The sequence below is a fragment of the Neophocaena asiaeorientalis genome, unplaced genomic scaffold (genome assembly GCF_003031525.2).
Source record: "Neophocaena asiaeorientalis asiaeorientalis breed wild unplaced genomic scaffold, Neophocaena_asiaeorientalis_V1.1 scaffold698, whole genome shotgun sequence".
Classification (NCBI taxonomy): domain Eukaryota; kingdom Metazoa; phylum Chordata; class Mammalia; order Artiodactyla; family Phocoenidae; genus Neophocaena; species Neophocaena asiaeorientalis.
Genome location: NW_020171993.1, coordinates 1,742,094 through 1,761,067, shown reverse-complemented (window position 1 = coordinate 1,761,067; position 18,974 = coordinate 1,742,094). Strand labels below are relative to the sequence as shown.

Below are 18,974 nucleotides of genomic sequence, written 5' to 3'. Positions count from 1 at the left end.
CAATGTCCAGTGGAGCCTGAGTTTGGAGCTTTTGCCTCAGCAGAGGACAAGGATACGGGGGCTGGTCCCTGTCCTGTTAGGAGTTGAGGGGCTGTTGGCCTGGAGTCATCTCTCATTGAGTGTTGCTGTAACAATCTGGCTGTCGTGGGGTACACTGCCCTCTGCTGAAATACATGTGAGTTTCAGCCTGAAGCCTGAGACACATTCTGAGTCACCAGGGGAGGCAGAGTTCATGTCAGTACAACTGGACAGCTTCCACTGGCTGCCTGGACTTAACCAGACCTGCTTCTATTAACAAAAAGGGGCTAGTCACTTGTCTTTAAGAAAGGCAAATTCTTTTATTTCTTCAGAGCACCATTTAATTATTCTTTTTTCATAGATACCTGAAATAATTCTTTTTCAACCAAAACAGCAGCCAACTCACATGCAGCTTTGTTTCAGGCACTGCTTGATCATTAGCTGGATGGTGTCACCCAGGTGTGGGTTTCTAGTGTGAAAGTCACTTTCTGCTTTCGTATGGTTGTTGCTGACAGGCAGAGCCATGGGTGGGATTCATCTGCATTGCACTTGTCCCTGGTGGTGCTGAGGGTAGCACGCCTGCAGTGTTCCAGCTCCTATCATTTTTGCTTTTATTGTCACATGGAGCTTTAGAAAGGCCACCGCAGGCTTGTATGTCTCCGTACCAGCCTTGCGGAGAGAGGTGGATTTCCTATGAATCTAATGAAGCTTAAGCCTTGGAGCTCCTCCCTTGCAGGGTACCTTCCAAGTTCTCTACTTGATGAAGTGCTCTTTTTCTTAAAGAGGGCAACCCTGCAATTGCATCACTTCAGGCACCACAAAACCTGGCTCTGTGTATGCTTCCAAAGATGGGCTGACACACCTCAACACATCTTACGCTGCTTTATCCCTGCCTCCGATCGGCAGGGCCCGTGTCAAGAAACCATGTCAGAACTCTGTGCTGATTAAACCTCGGGTCTTTCATCGCCCCAAGTCAACTTCCTGTGCACCAGGAGCTTAGCTTGCTTCGCTCTCCTCTTCCAACTGCCACTTGCCTTGACCTTTAAAAAGGTTGCTTTCTGTCACCCATGAAGCCACAGGCTGCAAGCACTGAGAAATACAGCTGCTGTACAGGATGCCGCGTTCTGTGCTGTGAGGGCCACCCAAAGACAGTGCTCAGAAAGAAAGCTTTACTTAGGGGCGTTTCTCTCAGAAATACCCGTTCCATCCTGTCTGAACAGCCATCTACACGTGGCTGTTAGATTGCTACCTTTTATTGAGAGTTACAAGGAATGGCATAAAGTCGGTTGACACGTTTCCTTGTTATTTAATCGAGTGAGCTGTTGCCGTGATGAATGTTTTGATCTCTGTATTGAATCATGCTGGGAAATCAGTGATGACTTTTAACATATGATTTAAGTGAATGTCTTGCATCAAGTCACAGTGAAAACAAAAAGAAATTTGAAATGTATTATTCTTCCGTATGCCAGGCTTACTGCTTCTGCACAGAACAGAAATAGAGAAAAACGCAGGGATTTACTTACACTCAGGGATCGTTGTGAGTGTCAGTTGAATTTGATGAGAAGATACCATTATTCAGCCTGTGCAATTCCTCAGTCATGGTCTTTCAGGTTATCACAGCTCTCTTTCACAGCACATGTTGACGTGGCTCCTTTCTGAACGTGGATTCCCTTTTCCTCTTCCATCCAGTATGTAAAATGAATGTACACATTCGATGTCAGGCGAACGTGGCCCCAAACTGTGGAGTGAATGCGGCGGAGCTGGCCAAGACTCTGGCAGGAATGGGCCTCCAACCCGGAAGTATTTCTCCCACCTCGGTGAGACTTTGCTATTTTCATATTTTGTAATTTAGAAGTTGTTCAGATGTGGCGAGCCCTAGTATTGTGTGTGGCATAATCAAAGTTCCTAGTCTCAGCAAATACAATAAACAGATTTATTGCATTTTTAAAGAGCATTTTGTTCCACAAATAAGGTTCTATATACAATTATATAACAAGAAATAATGAGCGTGCAGATATAGCAAAAAGCAGAAAAGGGATTTTTTTTTTTTTTTTAAACAGTTTCCTGTCATTGTGGTCTGGTGAAAAGCCTGGAATCCAGGGTCCTCGGTTCTGCTCTTGTCGGGGCCCCCGGCACTGCAGTTGACCGGTAACTATGGGCCTTTGCTTCCTTCTCTCTGAAGGGGTTGAACTTAAAAGAGCTGATGTTCTCCACAGGCCTGGAATCCAGCAGTTGTGTAGTATTTGTTTATGGATTGTGAATTTATCTCAATTCCAGCCACAGACAGGAGTTCCTTCCTCTTGGCGGGAGTGGGTGGAGCATGTCAGTCGCTGTGTCCTGCCACCGCCCTGAGTGACCCTCCCCCACCTGCTGTTGTCCATTAGAGCTTCAGCCACGTCCCAGGCCCACATCCTATTGCCGCCTTCCTGGCTGTGGTCTGCTGAGAATTGGGAAAGAGCCATGGTTATGGCTGAGGCTTCTGAAATGTGTAGCTTGACGCCGGGTTCAGGAAAATTCTAGACTTAACTGTCAAATATCTCTGGGCACTTAGGAAGGGAAGTGCAATCACTGTCAGGTTCTTGGTTATCCAAACAGTGTCATCACTAACCACCCCATTTCCTTTTCACTGAAGGGCCCTGCCTGGTAAAGCAGGGGCTTGGCTTGACATTGCATTTCTTGATTTCAGGAAGGCGTTGGCAAAGTCCTTCAAGTCTGTGTGTCTTTCTTGTGGACAGACAGGCAGGATGCTATACCGTGAGGGGGATTTCCAGTGCATGGGACAGCTGTGCCTGAAGAGTGTAGGTTAGGGATTTCAGCCTGGCCCAGGGCTTCTGAAATACCGTGGAAATAAGCTGAGCCATGTGGCACAACCCCTAGGAATGGGCAGCGCCACTTGTCACTTGAACCAAGTATCTTTCATGTTCTGATACTTAATAGTGAGAAAACCCAAATTACCTGTTAGCCGACAGTACAGCATTAAGGAGAGACATCTTCAGTCTATCAAAAGAGAAGAATGGGTTAAACAAACAAACAAACAAAAGATTGAGACACTGGATTTAGAGTTTTCTGGCAGGGGAAGTATTTAAGTGGAGGAAGTGAGATTCAAGCTGGTAAAATTTTTCCATCTTTGAAAAATTTATGATCAGAAATCTAGAGGAGAAACTATTAAAATAATTGGATTTTAAAGGTGATCCATTTTATATCTTCAATCACTGTTTCACTGGATTGAGTAAGAAAAATCCTTGCAGTTTCAGGATATTGCCCAGCTGTTTATTACAAACATTGCTTAGAAGTTACCCCAGATAAGCTTTCTTTTTAGCTAAATAGGTCAGATGCTCCAGGATGTCAGACTTTTGGTCTCTTATCTGGTGGTAGCCTGTCTTATAAATATCCCAAGGTAGACACCTGCACGTCACCTTGTCTTTAGGTAGCACCCTCCCTGGGATGAGTCTTGTACTAGCGGGATGGGGCTAGAGAACTCCCCAAAGAGGCCACACCTACTTCTGGTTCTGTGTGGTGAACCGGGAGCTCTCATTGTGTTGTTGGTTAACCTTTCTGGAGGGCAAGTTGACCATGTATCAGAAGTCTTCAAAATTAACACATTGGCCCAAAGAATTCCCTTTCCAGAAAGTTATCTTAAGAAAATAGACGATGTTGATGAGGATGATCATGTTGATAAAGATGACAACACAGCTTAGGTTTATGGAATGTGCCAGGCCCTGGTCTAAGTGCTTTAAGTGCAGTTATTCATTTGCTCCTCATAACAACCCATGTTGCAGGTACTATAACATCCCCTTTGTTAGAAGAGGCTCAGAGAGATAGGTGACTTGTCCATGGTCACAGGGTTAGGTTGTGGAGCTGTGATTTGAGCCTAGGCCACCTGCTTGAGAGCTTAGACTCCTAATCACCCTGATTTGAAGATTTGCATGCAAGTATGGTCACTGTGTGTTATCTATACTAGTGAAAACTGGGAGATAATCTATATGTCCAATACCGGGAATTAGTGAATCAATTGTGATATATCCATAAAATGGAATATTGGACAGCTTTTGGAAACTCATGTTCTTGAAGGAAATTTAGAGATATGGATAATATGCCTGGAAAAATGTTAAATTAAAACTTGTGTTATGAAACAATTTTATTGTATTTTTTTAAATTAAGTGTAAAGATAGACGTGTGTATATGTATGTTTCTATTTTTTGTTTTTTGAGGAGGGCTGATGAGATTATAGGTATTGTCAGTCTTACCCTTCATATATTTACATTAACTTTTGTTTCTCTTTTATAATTTAAAATATTATATATAGAAGTGTTGCTTCATCCATTCTTGGTGTGGAGTGGTGCTCAATTCTCTGAGCAGTTGTGAAAGCTGCTATTTGCAGGACATGGACACCAGGTGGCGCTCTTGGAACCTTGACCACCCTGTAGAAAGCCACCACAAGAAACCAGGTGGACCAGACTGAGACATTTTCTGTATACTCCCATTTGAGCACAAACTGAAACTCGGTGGCTTAGATATATTTTAAATGATTCTGACCCAAATACAGTAAGCACAGATCAGGAGTTGGTGCCGAAGCAGTTCTGAGTGGCAGAACCTGATCACATGTCAAGCTGTATTGATGTTTCCCCATGTGTTGTATTGAGGGTTGAAGCTGCAAGTAAGGTCTTCTTCATCCATAAATGCTTCATGCTCCACTGTGATTTCTGACTCGATGTATTCCTATTCTCCTTTGCAGAATCTTCTTTCCAGATCAACCCTAAGACGACAAGGAAAGGAGAGCATCAAAGAAGGAAACGGCATTGGGCTTAATTCTTCCAACAGACTTGGGATCAACAACTTTGAGTTCATCCGAGTACTGGGGAAGGGCAGCTTTGGGAAGGTGAGTCTTGGCGCCAAGTGTTTGGGTGGTTAAAGGATGCCTGCTCCATGTATATTGTTTGCCTGTGCATGTATGTATACACATGGCCATTCCCCATGTGCCATCTGTCTTCTGCCCCAGACGAGGCCACACCCTAAGAGCTGCATGAGTTCTCACGCTCCCTCCTCCTGGTTTGCCATAGGTGATGCTTGCAAGAATAAAAGAAACAGGAGACCTCTATGCCGTGAAGGTGCTAAAGAAGGACGTGATCCTGCAAGATGACGATGTGGAGTGCACCATGACAGAGAAGAGGATCCTGTCTTTGGCCCGCAATCACCCCTTCCTCACTCAGTTGTTTTGCTGCTTTCAGACCCCTGTAAGTATGACCCACCTTCACTGCCTCAGTGGCCTCCTTTCTTCAAAAGCTGAGCTCACAGATGTTGAAGGTTTCATAAAGTAGAGTATTAGAAACTTTGGGGGGATGGACTCCTAAGGTAGGGTCATTTGAAGTATCCAGTGACTTCTGATGACCAGAACCAATGAGCTAACTGCTTCCTTCCTTTCATACTGTCCTGGAGAGGGATCACTTTGAGGGTTGTGTGTCCTAAGATGGAAAACGTCTTCATACGTAAGTCTTCTCTAGCAGAGTGAAGGTTGCAGAAGTCTAAGAATACAGTAAACGTCAGGGGCTGCTTATTTTGGTGACTTTAACCTCAGCTCTGTTGCTAAATGCTGAACTGGTTCAGACCCGGGGAAAAGAGTTCAGACCAGGATAGGCCCGAAGGGGGCACCTTGACTTGTAATGTCCCAGGGCATTGCTCCTGGCCTCAGTCAAGGACCCTTTGCTTGATTCTGTGGACTGATTGTGGGATTCTGTCTATCCCATCATGTTGTGCAATTAGGAATGCTTTGGGCCGCAGTTAACAGAATATGTGACTGACAGTGGTTTACACAACAGACAGAAAGGATGAGTTTAGTTCATTAGTACAGACGTTTTTCTTGGGAAGTCTGACAGTAGCGATGTTAGGGTTGGATTAGTTGCTCAGTGACATCAGACATCTCTTCCCCGTGGGTCTCAAGGTATTTGCCACAGCCCTAAACATCACACCTCATATGACAGCATCCAAAGCAGGAAGCTCGGGGGACAGAGGCAGAAGGGCTTCGTGGACCACTCTCCTTTTATCAAGGAGAGAAAAATCTTTCGTAGACCTGAGTTACAGGCTCACCCTGAGCTGCAGAGGAGGCTGGAAGAGCAAATATCTAGTCAAGATAAGCTGCTTTATCGTGATTGGCTCACATCAACCTTGACTTATCCCCTGGGGCAGGACACTCTGTAGCCCATTTAGCATTGGGCTCAGAACTGGGCTCCTGTTGTCAGTGGAGAGGGAAGAGGGCTCCTGTGAAGGCACCAAGAGGGTCTGGCACAGATATTTCTTAATCTTCTTGCTGTCAGAGGCATTCTGAAAGAGAATTCAGGACATGTCCCTTGCCTCTGCTACCATCAGGGATGTAAAGGGTGTGATGGGAGCAGGATGGGTCCAGTGATGCTGCGACGCATTTCTAGGGAAAGTCACAGCTATGCCGGAACCAGAAGGGCCAGTCAGAATTAGTCAGGCAAAGAGAATGAAAGCGAATATGGAATAAAGGTTAAACAGCTCAGGCATGGATCTACTAGTAAATGGGAAGAGGAGGTGTAAATAAAGCTCACGAGCATAAAATGTGAAGTTGAGGAGGGGCCTGGTGAGAACTAAGGCTGCAGAAGTAGCCCAGGCAGCTGTAGGCGCTGTTAAAGGAGCTAGGGTTTTAGTGCTAAGAACAAATGGAAGACATTTAAGCAGAGGAATGACATATCAGATTGCATTTTTTAACTATTAAAAACCATTTTATTTTATTTTTTTTGCAATGGGTAGTATAAGCATCCTCGAAGTATCCATACCCTCTCTTTGAAAGGAACAATTATTACTAGTTTCAAGTGTAGCCTTTCAGAGTTTTTTTGCACACAAAAGTATACACACACACCGCATATATGCATCCATATTTATTTTTCTAAAAAGCACAAATGATAGTATATATTTGTCCACCATTCTGTATCCTTTTTTTAAGGAAAAAAAAATCCAAAATGGTTTTATTAAGGAAGTAAATCTCTGTAATGCATCTCGCAAAATTTACACATTTAAAAAAATTGAGGTATAATTGACACGTAACATTATATTAGTTTTGAGCGTACAAAATAATGATTTGATATTTGTATATGTGGTAAAATGATCACCACAATTAGTCTAGCTAACATCCATCATCACACAGTTACAGAATTTTTTTCTTGTGGTGAGAACCTTTAAGAGCTACTTTCTTAGCAACTTTCATATATACGATACTACGTCATTAACTGTAGTCACGATATTGTACATTGCATCCCCATTCTCCTTATTTTTTTGAAAAAATGTAATAATGTATCTTGAGATTGTCTCATATTTGTATGTACCTGGCTGTCTCGTTTTTAATGGCTACATACTATTCCATTTTAAGAACATGATGCAATTTAACTTGTTTCCCGTTGCTATATATTTAGGCTGTACTTAGACTTTTATTTCAAAGTTGTAGTGAGTCTGTTTGTACTTTTATCTTTAGGTACTTGTGCTATGATTTCTATATGATACACTCTTAGAAGTGATATTGCTTTGTCAGAAGTAGGTGCATTTATAATTTTATCTAGTTGGCCCTCTCTCCCATCGTGGTTAAAGATAGCTAACGCTTTATCCTTTGAATACCAGGCACTGTTCTAAGTGCTTTATGTGTATTATCTCAGTAATCCTTACAGTAATCCCATGAAGTAAGTTCTGTTAACATCACTCCCATTGTACAGATGAACAAACTGAGGCAGGAAGAAATTTAGCTTCCAAGTGGCAGATGTTTTCAGTCTGACTGCTGAGCCCGAGCTCTTACCGCTTGCTGGTTGTATTTCTAAATTCCTACTCCCAAACCATGTGTGAGAAGGCTTATTTCCCCTGCCCTCCTGTCATGGCATGCTACTTATCATTTTGATGGTTGGAGAGATTTTTAAAAAGGTGTCTTTGGGGTTCTAACCGGCATTTCTCTGACAGTGAGTGAGGCTGAGCGTTCACGTGTGTTTAAGGGTCCCTTGTGTTGGCAAAGACACATGTACAGCTTAGGAAATGGACGGAGCAGGGAACACTGCAAGCCGGGAGACAGGAGGGTGTGTGAAACGGGATGCACGGCGTGTACTCCCATGCAGTCTGAGTATGTTGGAAGGAGCTGGGGTTCAAGTAATAGCTTCTTGGGCTCCGGTTTCCTCTGCACTCCTTCCCGCCCCTCATGGTCTAGGCTCTTTGAGGCCACGCCCTCCTCATCAGAGTCCTCGGTGGCTCCAGGAGCCCTGGAGTCCCTGGAGTCCATGCCTCCCCTACCACCTTGCCCCTGATTCTTGCTTCCCACCTCCGGGTCCATGGTTCCTTCAGAGCTCTGGTTCTGCCCATTCTCCACTGCTACCCAGAGTATCCCCAAAACACTATTTCCCATGCTCTGTGCTCTGCCCACCTAAAGCCCTTCATCAGCCCTCATCCAGCTGTTTTCCCAGAGAAGAGTGGGGTAACGGCCCTGAGCTTGAGAACACCCTTGTGAAGAAGGCAAGACTGATGGGTGGTACTGGTCACCCGCCTGAGCTTCAGGCTCACCTTCTCCTCATTCCATGAGCCGGACAGGGCTATACTCAGGTTGTCTTTCCAGGCTGCACCAAAGTGCAGATGGTTTTCTATGACATTGGCTTAGATGATATTAACAGTTGACGGACATGGTTGTGCAGTGGCTGCTTCAAGTTACTCTAATGAACAAATAAAGAAGTGTCACCTACCCAGGGGACTTTTACTAATGAACAAATAAAGAAGTGTCACCTACTCCAGGGGACTTTTACCTACCGAAGGAAATCCCCGTGATTCTATGGAAGCAGTCTGAGGTCTTACCAACAATTAGAGGGTGTTGTAGTAGAAAAGAACTTAACCTGGACCAGATTGGGAGACCAATAAATATAGAATACACAATGCAAAATTTTCCAGGAAGATATAAACTCTACAGTATCGCCAAATATTAGTGTCCACATGTTATTTCCACAGTGTTCAGCTGGTGAAGCCTTTATTTTTAACATGGGCCATCTATTTTTTCCTAGTGACAGTTTCATATATGGCCACAAGGTGGCAGTCGTTACCGCAAGGTGATTTTTATTTCTGCACCAGAGAGAGAGGAGCTGACTTTGGGGTTAAAATTTGTGTGTTACAGTAGATGTCTCCAAAGCAAAGGATAATGGGAATTTTCCCTTGCCCTAAGTCTAAATGATAAAGTGGTAAGAACCAACTTAAAAGAACCAAGTGCATTTTTCTCATGCTGGGATAGAGATATACGGTTTCCATTTTGCTGTAGTTTAAGCCGTCTCTCGGATTTGCAAGGTATCAGACTCCACATATGCATAGCATTTGCTCTCTGCATCTGTCCATCTGTCAGAAATCCTCAGTCACTATCCCCATTTGCTACTGAAAAGCTAACTCTAAAGAACAGAAAATGTTAGTTACCATGAGAAATTAAAGCAGGTAAATGACTACTTTTAGCTAAAAAGTACTTGTAGCTAAAAACTGGGTTTGGCAGGCCCTGGCCTCTAAAGTGAGACGCTAGTCTGCAATGTGTCACTTCACTGTGAAGACGCTGGCAGAGACAGCAGTCCACTTGCCGTCCAGCCCTGTAGAATGAGTGTCTCTGAGGCCCAGGAGAAAGGGAGCAACTTGCTGAGGATCCCTTAGGCTGGGAGTGTTGGAGACAATGTTTATCTCTGGGTCAGGCTGACTCTGCAGCCTGGCTCCGTCCACTTGGTGTCTTATACAGCATTGAGGTTGTTGGTTCAGCATCTGCTTAAAGCCCCTCCTGTCTGCCCTGACTCATCTCCAACCTGCTGATACGGAAGCAGCTGTGCCTTTGGAAACGGAAGACCTAAGTTCTTCCAGCTCTGTTTTCCTCTGTCCGAATGGCTTGCAACCACCTTAGAATTCCTTTGAGCCTTAAAGTTCTCATGGTTGAGATGAAAGCAGGATTGCTGTGAAGACCAAAGGCGAGAATGCAGACACACTGTTGCTACACGTGTGGCAACTCGGTGTTGTGATGACCGTCTCCTTCCCCACACCAGAAAAATGTCCTGGGCCTTCCCAGGGGCCAGCACAGACCCCCACATGGAGGTGACAGTAAACACCCACAAAGTAGGAATTTTGGAACTCCTTTTGTTCTTGGCCAGAACAAAAAGATAAGCAGATTTCAAATATTAGATAATTTGTCGTTTACTGCATAGAATTATGAGCCCATGAATTATTGCCCCGATTTTTTCATAATAATGCTTGTTACTTGCATGTATATCATTCTACTGGCATCCTCATAAATTTCTGAAAGCACTGTAAATCCTAATAGTTTGTGAATAATTTGATAACCTGGACCCAGACTTATAAGAATGCATATACTCTTGGATCTGTTGATTTTATTGCTGATAATCTAGCCAAAGAAAACAACGTAAAGAATAAAATAAATGTTACGCATAAAGGTGTTTAATTTTCAGTGCATTATTTATAAGAGGAAAATATTGGAAACATCTTCAGCCTTCAGCAATAGGAGTATACTTAAACAATGTACTATTTGATGAAGATTTTCAGCCAGTAGAGAATAATGGAATATTAAGTAGTTAGATCATCGTGTGTTACTGTCAGAAGCACCTAACGTGTAATATTCATTGCATATAACTCTTACATCAGCCGTAGAAGATGGGTACAACTATTATCCTTATTTTGCCGAGTGATAAAGTGAAGGAGGAGATAAGTTACTTGACCTAAATCTAACAGAGTAAATGGTGGAACTCAGAGATGGGAAGCCGGGAAACAGTACAGAATTTATGATGATTAGGGGCGTGAATCTATATCAGGTTTCACCCAGGACGGCAATGTGGCAAACCTGGCCCCTCCTCCAAAATAAGCCTGAAAGGAGATGATGCCAGTAAACTACCAGGGACTGTTATGAAGGTTGTGGATTTAGGGATGGTCTTTTTCTTCTTTGCTCAATCGTCAGTTTCTGCAATGTGTTTCTGTTTCTTTGTGGATGAGGGTGGGAGGAGTGAGGCCTTATGAAAGGAGCAGGGCCCAGGGTCTGGGCTGCCGGCCTGGTGTAGGCCACCTTCCCCGCTCTTTCAGGTTCAATTCACTTCACACGCCTTTCATCTTAATCAGTGACTGTTGTGCTGGCAGCCAAGCCTGCTGGCATTTATGGCCTAGGATCCGGGTCTCCCCACCCCCAGCTCCCAGGGGCTCTCCTTGGCTCTCCTGGAGCCCTGGCTGAGTGCTGAGGGCCGAGACCAGGAAGAACAAAGAGGCAGCAGCAGCAGGAGGGGGAGTGGCAGAGTAAACACTGGTCAGATGCTTTAGCCTTTGTTCAGAGACCCAGTTTGTTAGAGCAAAGGCTTCCATTTGGAAAGCATAAGACACACTGTGCTTGGTGCCCAAGAGCTGCCTCTCGTCGGCACGACCCCGGCCGCGTCGGGTCCACGAGCCCGGTTTTTGGGAGAGAACTTGTTTGCATTTGTGAGCTGCTGCCCTGTGAGGGGCGGGGGACAGATTACACAAAACCTCCTTTTACAGGGACAGAAGCCCAGTGCTCTCACCTCCCTACTGACGGGGTGTCCTCGGGTGTCACCTGCAGGGGTCGTCCGTGAAGCAGTGCGCCTGGGGCTCCTGGCAGGGGCATTGCTTTCCCTAAGAAGCTGCCACTCAGTGTCGGTCAACAAAGCAGAAATCCAGCCTTTGAAGGGTAGGGCGGCTAGGAATCTTGTGACCTAAGTGCTGTCAGCTTACACAACCGGTGCAAACTGATTTTGGTGCACTTAAATCACACTTAAAATATGTCTGAAAATCGCCTGCCAGCATGGGTGCAGGGAAACAGTCTTTTCTCTGGGTTATTGTCTCCATCGTCATATTAAATATTAGCAAAGGGGTGTACATGTGAGAGAGAGACACACAGACAGACAGACAGACAGAAGAGTTAGGCAGCAGGATGGTCGTGTGGCCCTGGAATGCATCTTTCAGAATCTCATCAGGAGGTCACTACACTGTAGCCTTCAACAGGAGAGCCCTGAGTTCTCATCTTGACTTAGCTAATAGTCCCCTTGTCTTGAGGAAGGTCCCCTGCCTTGGATTTTTTTTTTTTTTTTTTTTCCAGATAAGCACCTCCTGTGCCCTTCTGTCACAGACCTGTTGGCAGAAATGCCTCCCAATAGGGACCCCCCACGGACTTCGTTCAGGTGGGGGTGGGAGGTGCAGTCAGCCCTGCACACCCAACCGCCCTGCAGCCCCTCCAGCTCTCATTCCCTTTCCCGGTGTTCAGGGAGCATCTGGCAGCGGCAGCTGGGCCACTTGGCCCCTGGTACAGCTTTACCCGCTATGCTCTAAATCACAGCGACATCCCGGGCAAGGGGAAGAGCCCTCTGTTAACACGTTACATAGCTGGTCGATTCTTGGCGCCTAACTGCACCAGCTTTGCAGAAGGGGTGGGTGAAGGATGAAGTAGCAGCAGCAGGTACTATTCACCAAGACCCTAGCATATTCTGGGTGCTCGTATTCACTACCAGTGTCTAGACAAGTGTACAATTCGGTATTTCCATAAATAGCTGTTGAATGAAATATCTCATTTAATACTCAAAACAGTCCATGGGGGTATAGATACTATTATCTTCATTTTAAAGATCTGGAAACTGAGATCCAGAGAGGTTAAAGAACTTGCCCCAGATCACACAGCAAGCAGGAGTCAGTCTGTGGATTCTTAACCAGGTCGTCCTGTTTAATAATCTACCAATATCGCACAAATAGAAGTATCCTCTCTTTGCAATGTGTACAGCTGAGGAGACTGTCATCAGGCAGGAGTAAAGGCAGTTTTTCGCAACATACAGTTTTGTGGCCTTTTATAAAATACCTAAGGAAAGGCCATTTCCTCTTCCCTGTTTGGAACTGGGTTTCCTCCTTTCCCTGAGCAGTGAGTGCCATAAACACCATTTGGTCTGCTTATGGGTCATTTGGTATAGTTTGCCTTTGGCTCAGATCAAAATAGAAAATGAACCAGAACATGGTGTTTCCCAGTTGGGCATGTTCCCAACTTATTAATCGTGTTCCAGCTGGGAAGAGAATGCACATAGGCCATCTCTGGGCTCTGCATTTCTGGGAGGCTGATTTAGGACCTCTGCTTCTGTCCTCGGAGGCTTCCCGGCTCCCCGACTATCTGTGACTCAGTATGGCCGTGAAAATGAATGGGAAATAGGAGGACGCGAAGTCCTTGCTGTTCCTTTGGCTGTCTCTGCTCAGGGAGGACTGCCAGAACACTTGGTGTGACCAAAGGGCTTGAAAGGGTTGCCATGTGTTTCCCTTTGAGGTTGTTCAGCTGTAACTGGCCTCGTCACTAGCTGTCATCCACACCGATGACCCAGAGATGGCCTGGACTCCCCACCTCCGTGGTTGTAAGGCGGTTCACGAATTGTGTGTCACTTCCGTCGACTTATCTGAGAGTGGCCAGGGTCAGACGCGGCCCTTGTGCTTCCCGATGACTGGCGAGGCTTTGTGGCAGTGAGTTTTGGTTACGGTTTTCCCTGATTGTGCCTGGGTACCTGCCAAACTATAGATACTCCCGCCTCAGCAGGGCCCTGTTTTAAAGCACTGGGCATGAAGTGCCAGGAGTGGCTCCAGGCATGAGGATGGGATGCGCTTTCTACCAAATAGTTTAGTGAAAAGTCAGCCAGTCCGGGATCACACTGATGGAGGGCTAGGGGGAGAAGCAGTGCTTTTGATCCTCAGTCTAGCTGGGAAGAGGCGATTCACACGCATGGCATAGACAGCATAATGGCTGTGTTTACTCCATGCCACCAAAGGAAAGGTAGCTGAAAACGAGGACTGGCCTCTGGGGGGAAATTTTACCTACGGGCCAGTCTCTCCTCAGAAGGTCAACCAGAATGACTATCAAACTAACAGTCTAACCAGCAGCACCTGAGGGTGGCCTGCGGGTGTTTCCCTGGGAAGCTGGGTTGGCCTCTGCCAGAACCAACTGGAACCTTGAGGCCGGGGCCTGACGCGACACCTGTGGGTGGCTGGAATGGGTCCCCCTTACCCTGGACCCAGAATCGTGCAGTCTAGAAGCCCAACTGGTCTGGGTGAAAACCACAGACCATAATGTCTCCTAGTTTTGAAATACTTGCATTTTCCATAATTGCTTCATCACTGGTTAGAACCCAGCTGCGACCGTCTCCACTAGGCCCCAGAACAATCCGGGACCCCTCAGGACAGAATCAGCCCCGTCAGTCACTGTAAGTGTAGCCGACTTGTAGTGATGGAGACTTGTCCACCAGTAGGTGAAGGTCAAGGGTGTTCATTCATTGGGCAAATGTGCAGAGTTCCTTCAGGGTGAAGGCTCGGCTCTGAGCCCTGAGGATGCAGCAGTGGACAGAGCAAGGAGGGGCCCCTTCCCTCACGGAGCCGGTATCCTCCCCGGGGAGTTCAGGGGCCTGAGCAGCCTGTTCGTAACATAGAGTCAGCTGCTGACCCTCCACGGTGGGCTGGTCATGGTCGCAGTTCTGGGATTGCCATTTAGGACAGGCTCAGAGCAGCCATCCGCTTAGAAGAGAGTCTGCGGGGCTTGTATTGAAGTTACATATGCATGTGGATGCCTGTGTGGTGCAGTGAACTGAAGACCTGATGGAGGTTCCTGGGGGCAGGGACGGCGATGGATTCTGTAGCACCACTGGGCTTGGGGCCCAAAGCAGGAGGCGTCACGGAAGAGCAGGCTTACTTTCCATGCTCACCATTGCAACGGGCACAGTGTTCTTCATCCCGCTGGAAAGACTGGTCTCATTCCCTGCCCCCACCCCCCTATCAGTGCCATCGAGACTGACTTGTGCAGGGTTCCTCTTCCAGCCTTCCACTGTCAGAGAGCACCTTGGCTGTCTCACCAGCAGACCTTCCCGCTCCACTGACGGGCTCTGGCAGGCCCCTTTGGGACCACCCAGGGAGTTCCTGTTTCCTTTCAGTGCAGGCGTCCAGCTTTTAGTATATTTGCACAGCAAAAGAGCCCGCTGTATTTGGAGCTCACTCCTACCCATTTCTTTAGGATGGTCTGTAATAATGTATTGCTTAGGTCTCACAAAGGGAGTCTTGGAACTCCTCCCAGAGTCTCAATTCCATTCTCATTGTGTATGATATTTTCAACGTTAAAATGATGTAATGTATAATTCCCAACCAAAAGAGGAGAGCCCTTCCTGCAAAACTGCTCCCCTCCCACCCATACGTGTTTTCCTGCTCCTGTGCAGTGGCTGCGTGGGAAGTGCCTTCGACCTTTTCCTTCCTCTCCTCACCCCCAGGGAGCAGTGACCCATAGTCTGCTCGTGAAGTGGGAACTAGCCTGTGCCCACGACAAGCCCAGACCTTCTGCACTAGCGTGTGTCTCACCAGTGGTGGAAGGCAGTTCAAGATAAGTGAGCCACAACCAACAAAGTAGAGAACTGGACTTAGAGACTGGTTCAAGTTCCTTTTCTGGAAACCTGCAGAAGTGAGAGCCTGCTCAGAAACTCAGTTTGCCCCTCCTTACTTTGGCTTCAGGGCAGATCTGTAGCAGGAAGTTCCCTCCACATTGCTCAGAACTTTACCTCCAAGACCTTGACCTTCACCAGCAGGTCAATAGTTTAAGGAATTGAATGACTGGTGAATGTTCAACCTTTCCAGTAAAAAAGGTTTAAAAAAAAATAAATTTAAAATAATTTAAATCACGTATTTGTACAATGTGATATCATTTGCCCACTACTAATATTGAGGGCAGGATAACCCTTTGTCACAGGAGGGGAGGGAGCTGCCCTGTGCGTTGTAGGATTAGCAACGTCCCCGGCCTCTGCTCACCAGGTGCCGGCAGCACTTCCCTAGTTACGACAACCAAAAAAGTCTCCAGACATGACCAGATGCTCCCTGGGGGAAGAATCTCTCCAGCTGAAAACCACTGCCTTACATGAGTGTCTGGTGGTCCAGCCTAGATATGGGAAGTCAAGTAGGCTAGATCACTAGCCTTTTCACAGAGGCCAAAGAAAATGTGAGAGATCTTCTTTGTAAAGACATAAGCATTATCTCTGTTTTTTTCTGAGTTTGTAGACAGACAGAGCTCCTGTCTGGGGACTCCTAACAGCTGTCCTGTTAAAGAAGATGTGACACATATATACAATGGAATATTACTCAGCCATAAAAAGAAACGAAATTGAGCTATTTGTAATGAGGTGGATAGACCTAGAGTCTGTCATACAGAGTGAAGTAAGTCAGAAAGAGAAAGACAAATACCGTATGCTAACACATATATATGGAACTTAAGAAAAAAAAAATGTCATGAAGAACCTAGGGGTAAGACAGGAATAAAGACACAGACCTACTAGAGAATGGACTTGAGGATATGGGGAGGGGGAAGGGTAAGCTGTGACAAAGCGAGAGAGAGAGAGAGAGAGAGAGAGAGAGAGAGAGAGAGAGACAGACAGACAGACACACGGACATGTATACACTACCAAACATAAGGTAGATAGCTAGTGGGAAGCAGCCACATAGCACAGGGAGATCAGCTCGTGCTTTGTGACCGCCTGGAGGGGTGGCATAGGGAGGGTGGGAGGGAGGGAGATGCAAGAGGGAAGAGATGGGAACGTATGTATATGTATAACTGATTCACTTTGTTATAAAGCAGAAACTAACACACCATTGTAAAGCAATTATACTCCAATAAAAAATAAATTAAAAAAAAAACGTTAGCCCACTGGGTGTCAGAGCCTGGGGCATCTAAGGAACAAAAGGTAAGCTCAGTGAGCATATAGTTAAAACGGGTTATGTTAGAAGGCAAGCAGTACAAATAGTGCAGCTTCTCGTGTTTTGGCATTTAATGATTATGTGTCCACTTTACCAACAAAGCATTGAATGAGTGACATTTTATGAAAATCATCGTCACCACTCTGGTCTTAAAGGGGTGCCTCTCTGTGAGTCAGATTCTTATCCTGTGTGTGGTACATGTGACTGGAATTTACAAACAGAGATAAAGCTTTAAGAAATATTTCCCAACCAGTGTATAAAAATGTGCTGGTAGCAATACAAGTGCGCTTTGGGGAAAGCAGACTTGCTGTTTTCTTTCTTTTGTTCCCAGGTATGGGAATGCCATTTCAGCTTAAGATAGATACCTTAGAGGCTATCTGCAAAACTGAGTGGTCTCTACATATTAAAAGTAGATCCTAGCCACCAGAGACATTACTTGTTAGTACGTTGAATGGTAATATTGTGTCTACGTTGCATTTTTAATTCAATTCAGTGAATGTTTCCTGAGCCAGGGACATTATGTGCCAGGGACTGAAAGCATAAGGAAGAACAAAATGTGGACCTGCCCTTTTATTGCTTTCAGGCAAGGGTCTTCCTAAACACAGATATGTCTTATCACTGTGTGATAGAAGACAGTCATAGCTTGGTCCCTGGGGAGGTTGGAAAGGCCTTCCATGGGAGGGGCTGTCTGAGCTGTGTTTTAAGGATGAATAGGAGCCCTACAGAGACAGAAGGGGGATGGGCCTCCCAGACAGAGGTAATAGCAGTGCAGAGACACAGAGGCTTAAAACTGTATGATGTGCCCAGGAACCCCCAAATAACTTGATGTAGCAGGATTGCAGGAGAGGAAATACGGGGAGGAAAGAAGACATCCTTTGCTGAAGAGTTTAGACTCGATCATGAGGTGAAGGGAACTGGCAGGGAGCAACCTAAGCTTTGCATTTTGGGAGGGCTCCAGGTGGCTCTCTGCAGAGAGAGGAGACTGGGGGCGGGCAGCCCTGGTAAGGCTGTTGAACCACTGGCCTGCTGAACCTTCCTGCTCCAAGGCCGCAGTCACAGGAATGGAGTCAAGGAAACACATAGGAGGTGGAATTGATAGGACTTTTTAGAGTAAAAGAGTGAGAGGAATAGCGAGAGTTCTGACCAGTTGGGAGCCTGGGGGAACGGAATAAATGTTTTGGGTTTTTTTGTTGTGTTTTTGTTTTGCAGAAAATCCAGTGGTAAGATGGTGCTCAGAAACACTGTTCAGGTGGGGAGTAGATTTTAGTGTCAGTATCCACTTGGCATAGTAGAAACTATCATTTAAAATATGTCAGTAGGTGTTTATAGAAGGGGAAGAGAGGAAGGCTAAAGAGGGATTTCTAAGTAAGGGCGGCTAAAGGTAGGGGGAAAAAAGAAGAATCAGGAGGAAGTGGTTTCTTAGGAGGAGCCGTCAAGTGCCGAGATGAAGTCCGTTCACCAAAGGATTCAAAGCTATCCACTGGATCTAGGATGTGGTTGTTTGTGTGGCCACCTTAGTCACCATTCTCATCCTTGGGGTTTGAAGGGCCCATCGAACTTCATTTCACCAGCTAAAGCTTCTCGACAAAAGTAGCACAATGTCCTCTCCCCTGGGTAAACTTTTTCATCTATTTCTGATCACTTTGCCCCTCATCTTATTAGAGCTATGTCTCTTTTACTTGGGTCTCCCTACCTTTATAGGAAAGTCTGCATCTTTCTTCCTCGGTGGACAGTGGAGATCCATATTTTGCCCACGTTGCAAAAAGGATCTGGGAAGGGATTGTAGGGGATCTCATTCCCCAGCCAGAGGGCCAGAGAAGAATGATGTTATGGCTACACTGGAAGGCTCAAACTCAAAATAGCACATGGAAGGCACATTCCAGACAGAAACTTCAGCAAGCATGCAGCACCATAGGGCAGAGGAAGGAACAGACTCCCAGCCAGTGGATTGCCAGGCATCATCTTGAGGCAGAGAAAGGAACAGACTCCCAGCCAGTGGATTGCCAGGCATCATCTTGAGGCAGATGTGGAATATTCTTGGCCAGATTTGATACTTACCTAATTGGCAAAATGTTTAATCAGAAAGCTATAACCCAGAATCTCCTCCCATGAGGAAGAAATGTCTAGTTGATCCACAGATCAAAAGGAGACATGAAATCTTCTTTAACAAGTTACGAAGTTTGGGAACCTCTGTCATG

General features: G+C 45.9%; 1 protein-coding gene across 2 annotated transcripts in view; it reads left to right on the top strand.

Moving 5' to 3' along the window:
- The window catches only part of PRKCH (protein kinase C eta), a 219,929-nt gene that overhangs the window by 127,567 nt on the left and 73,388 nt on the right, over positions 1-18,974 (top strand). For both annotated transcript variants that reach the window (XM_024748244.1, XM_024748252.1), the window contains exons 7-9: positions 1,708-1,835; positions 4,754-4,897; positions 5,079-5,252. In XM_024748244.1, coding sequence (XP_024604012.1) covers positions 1,708-1,835; positions 4,754-4,897; positions 5,079-5,252 — 446 coding nt within the window. The remainder of the gene's footprint in view (positions 1-1,707; positions 1,836-4,753; positions 4,898-5,078; positions 5,253-18,974) is intronic.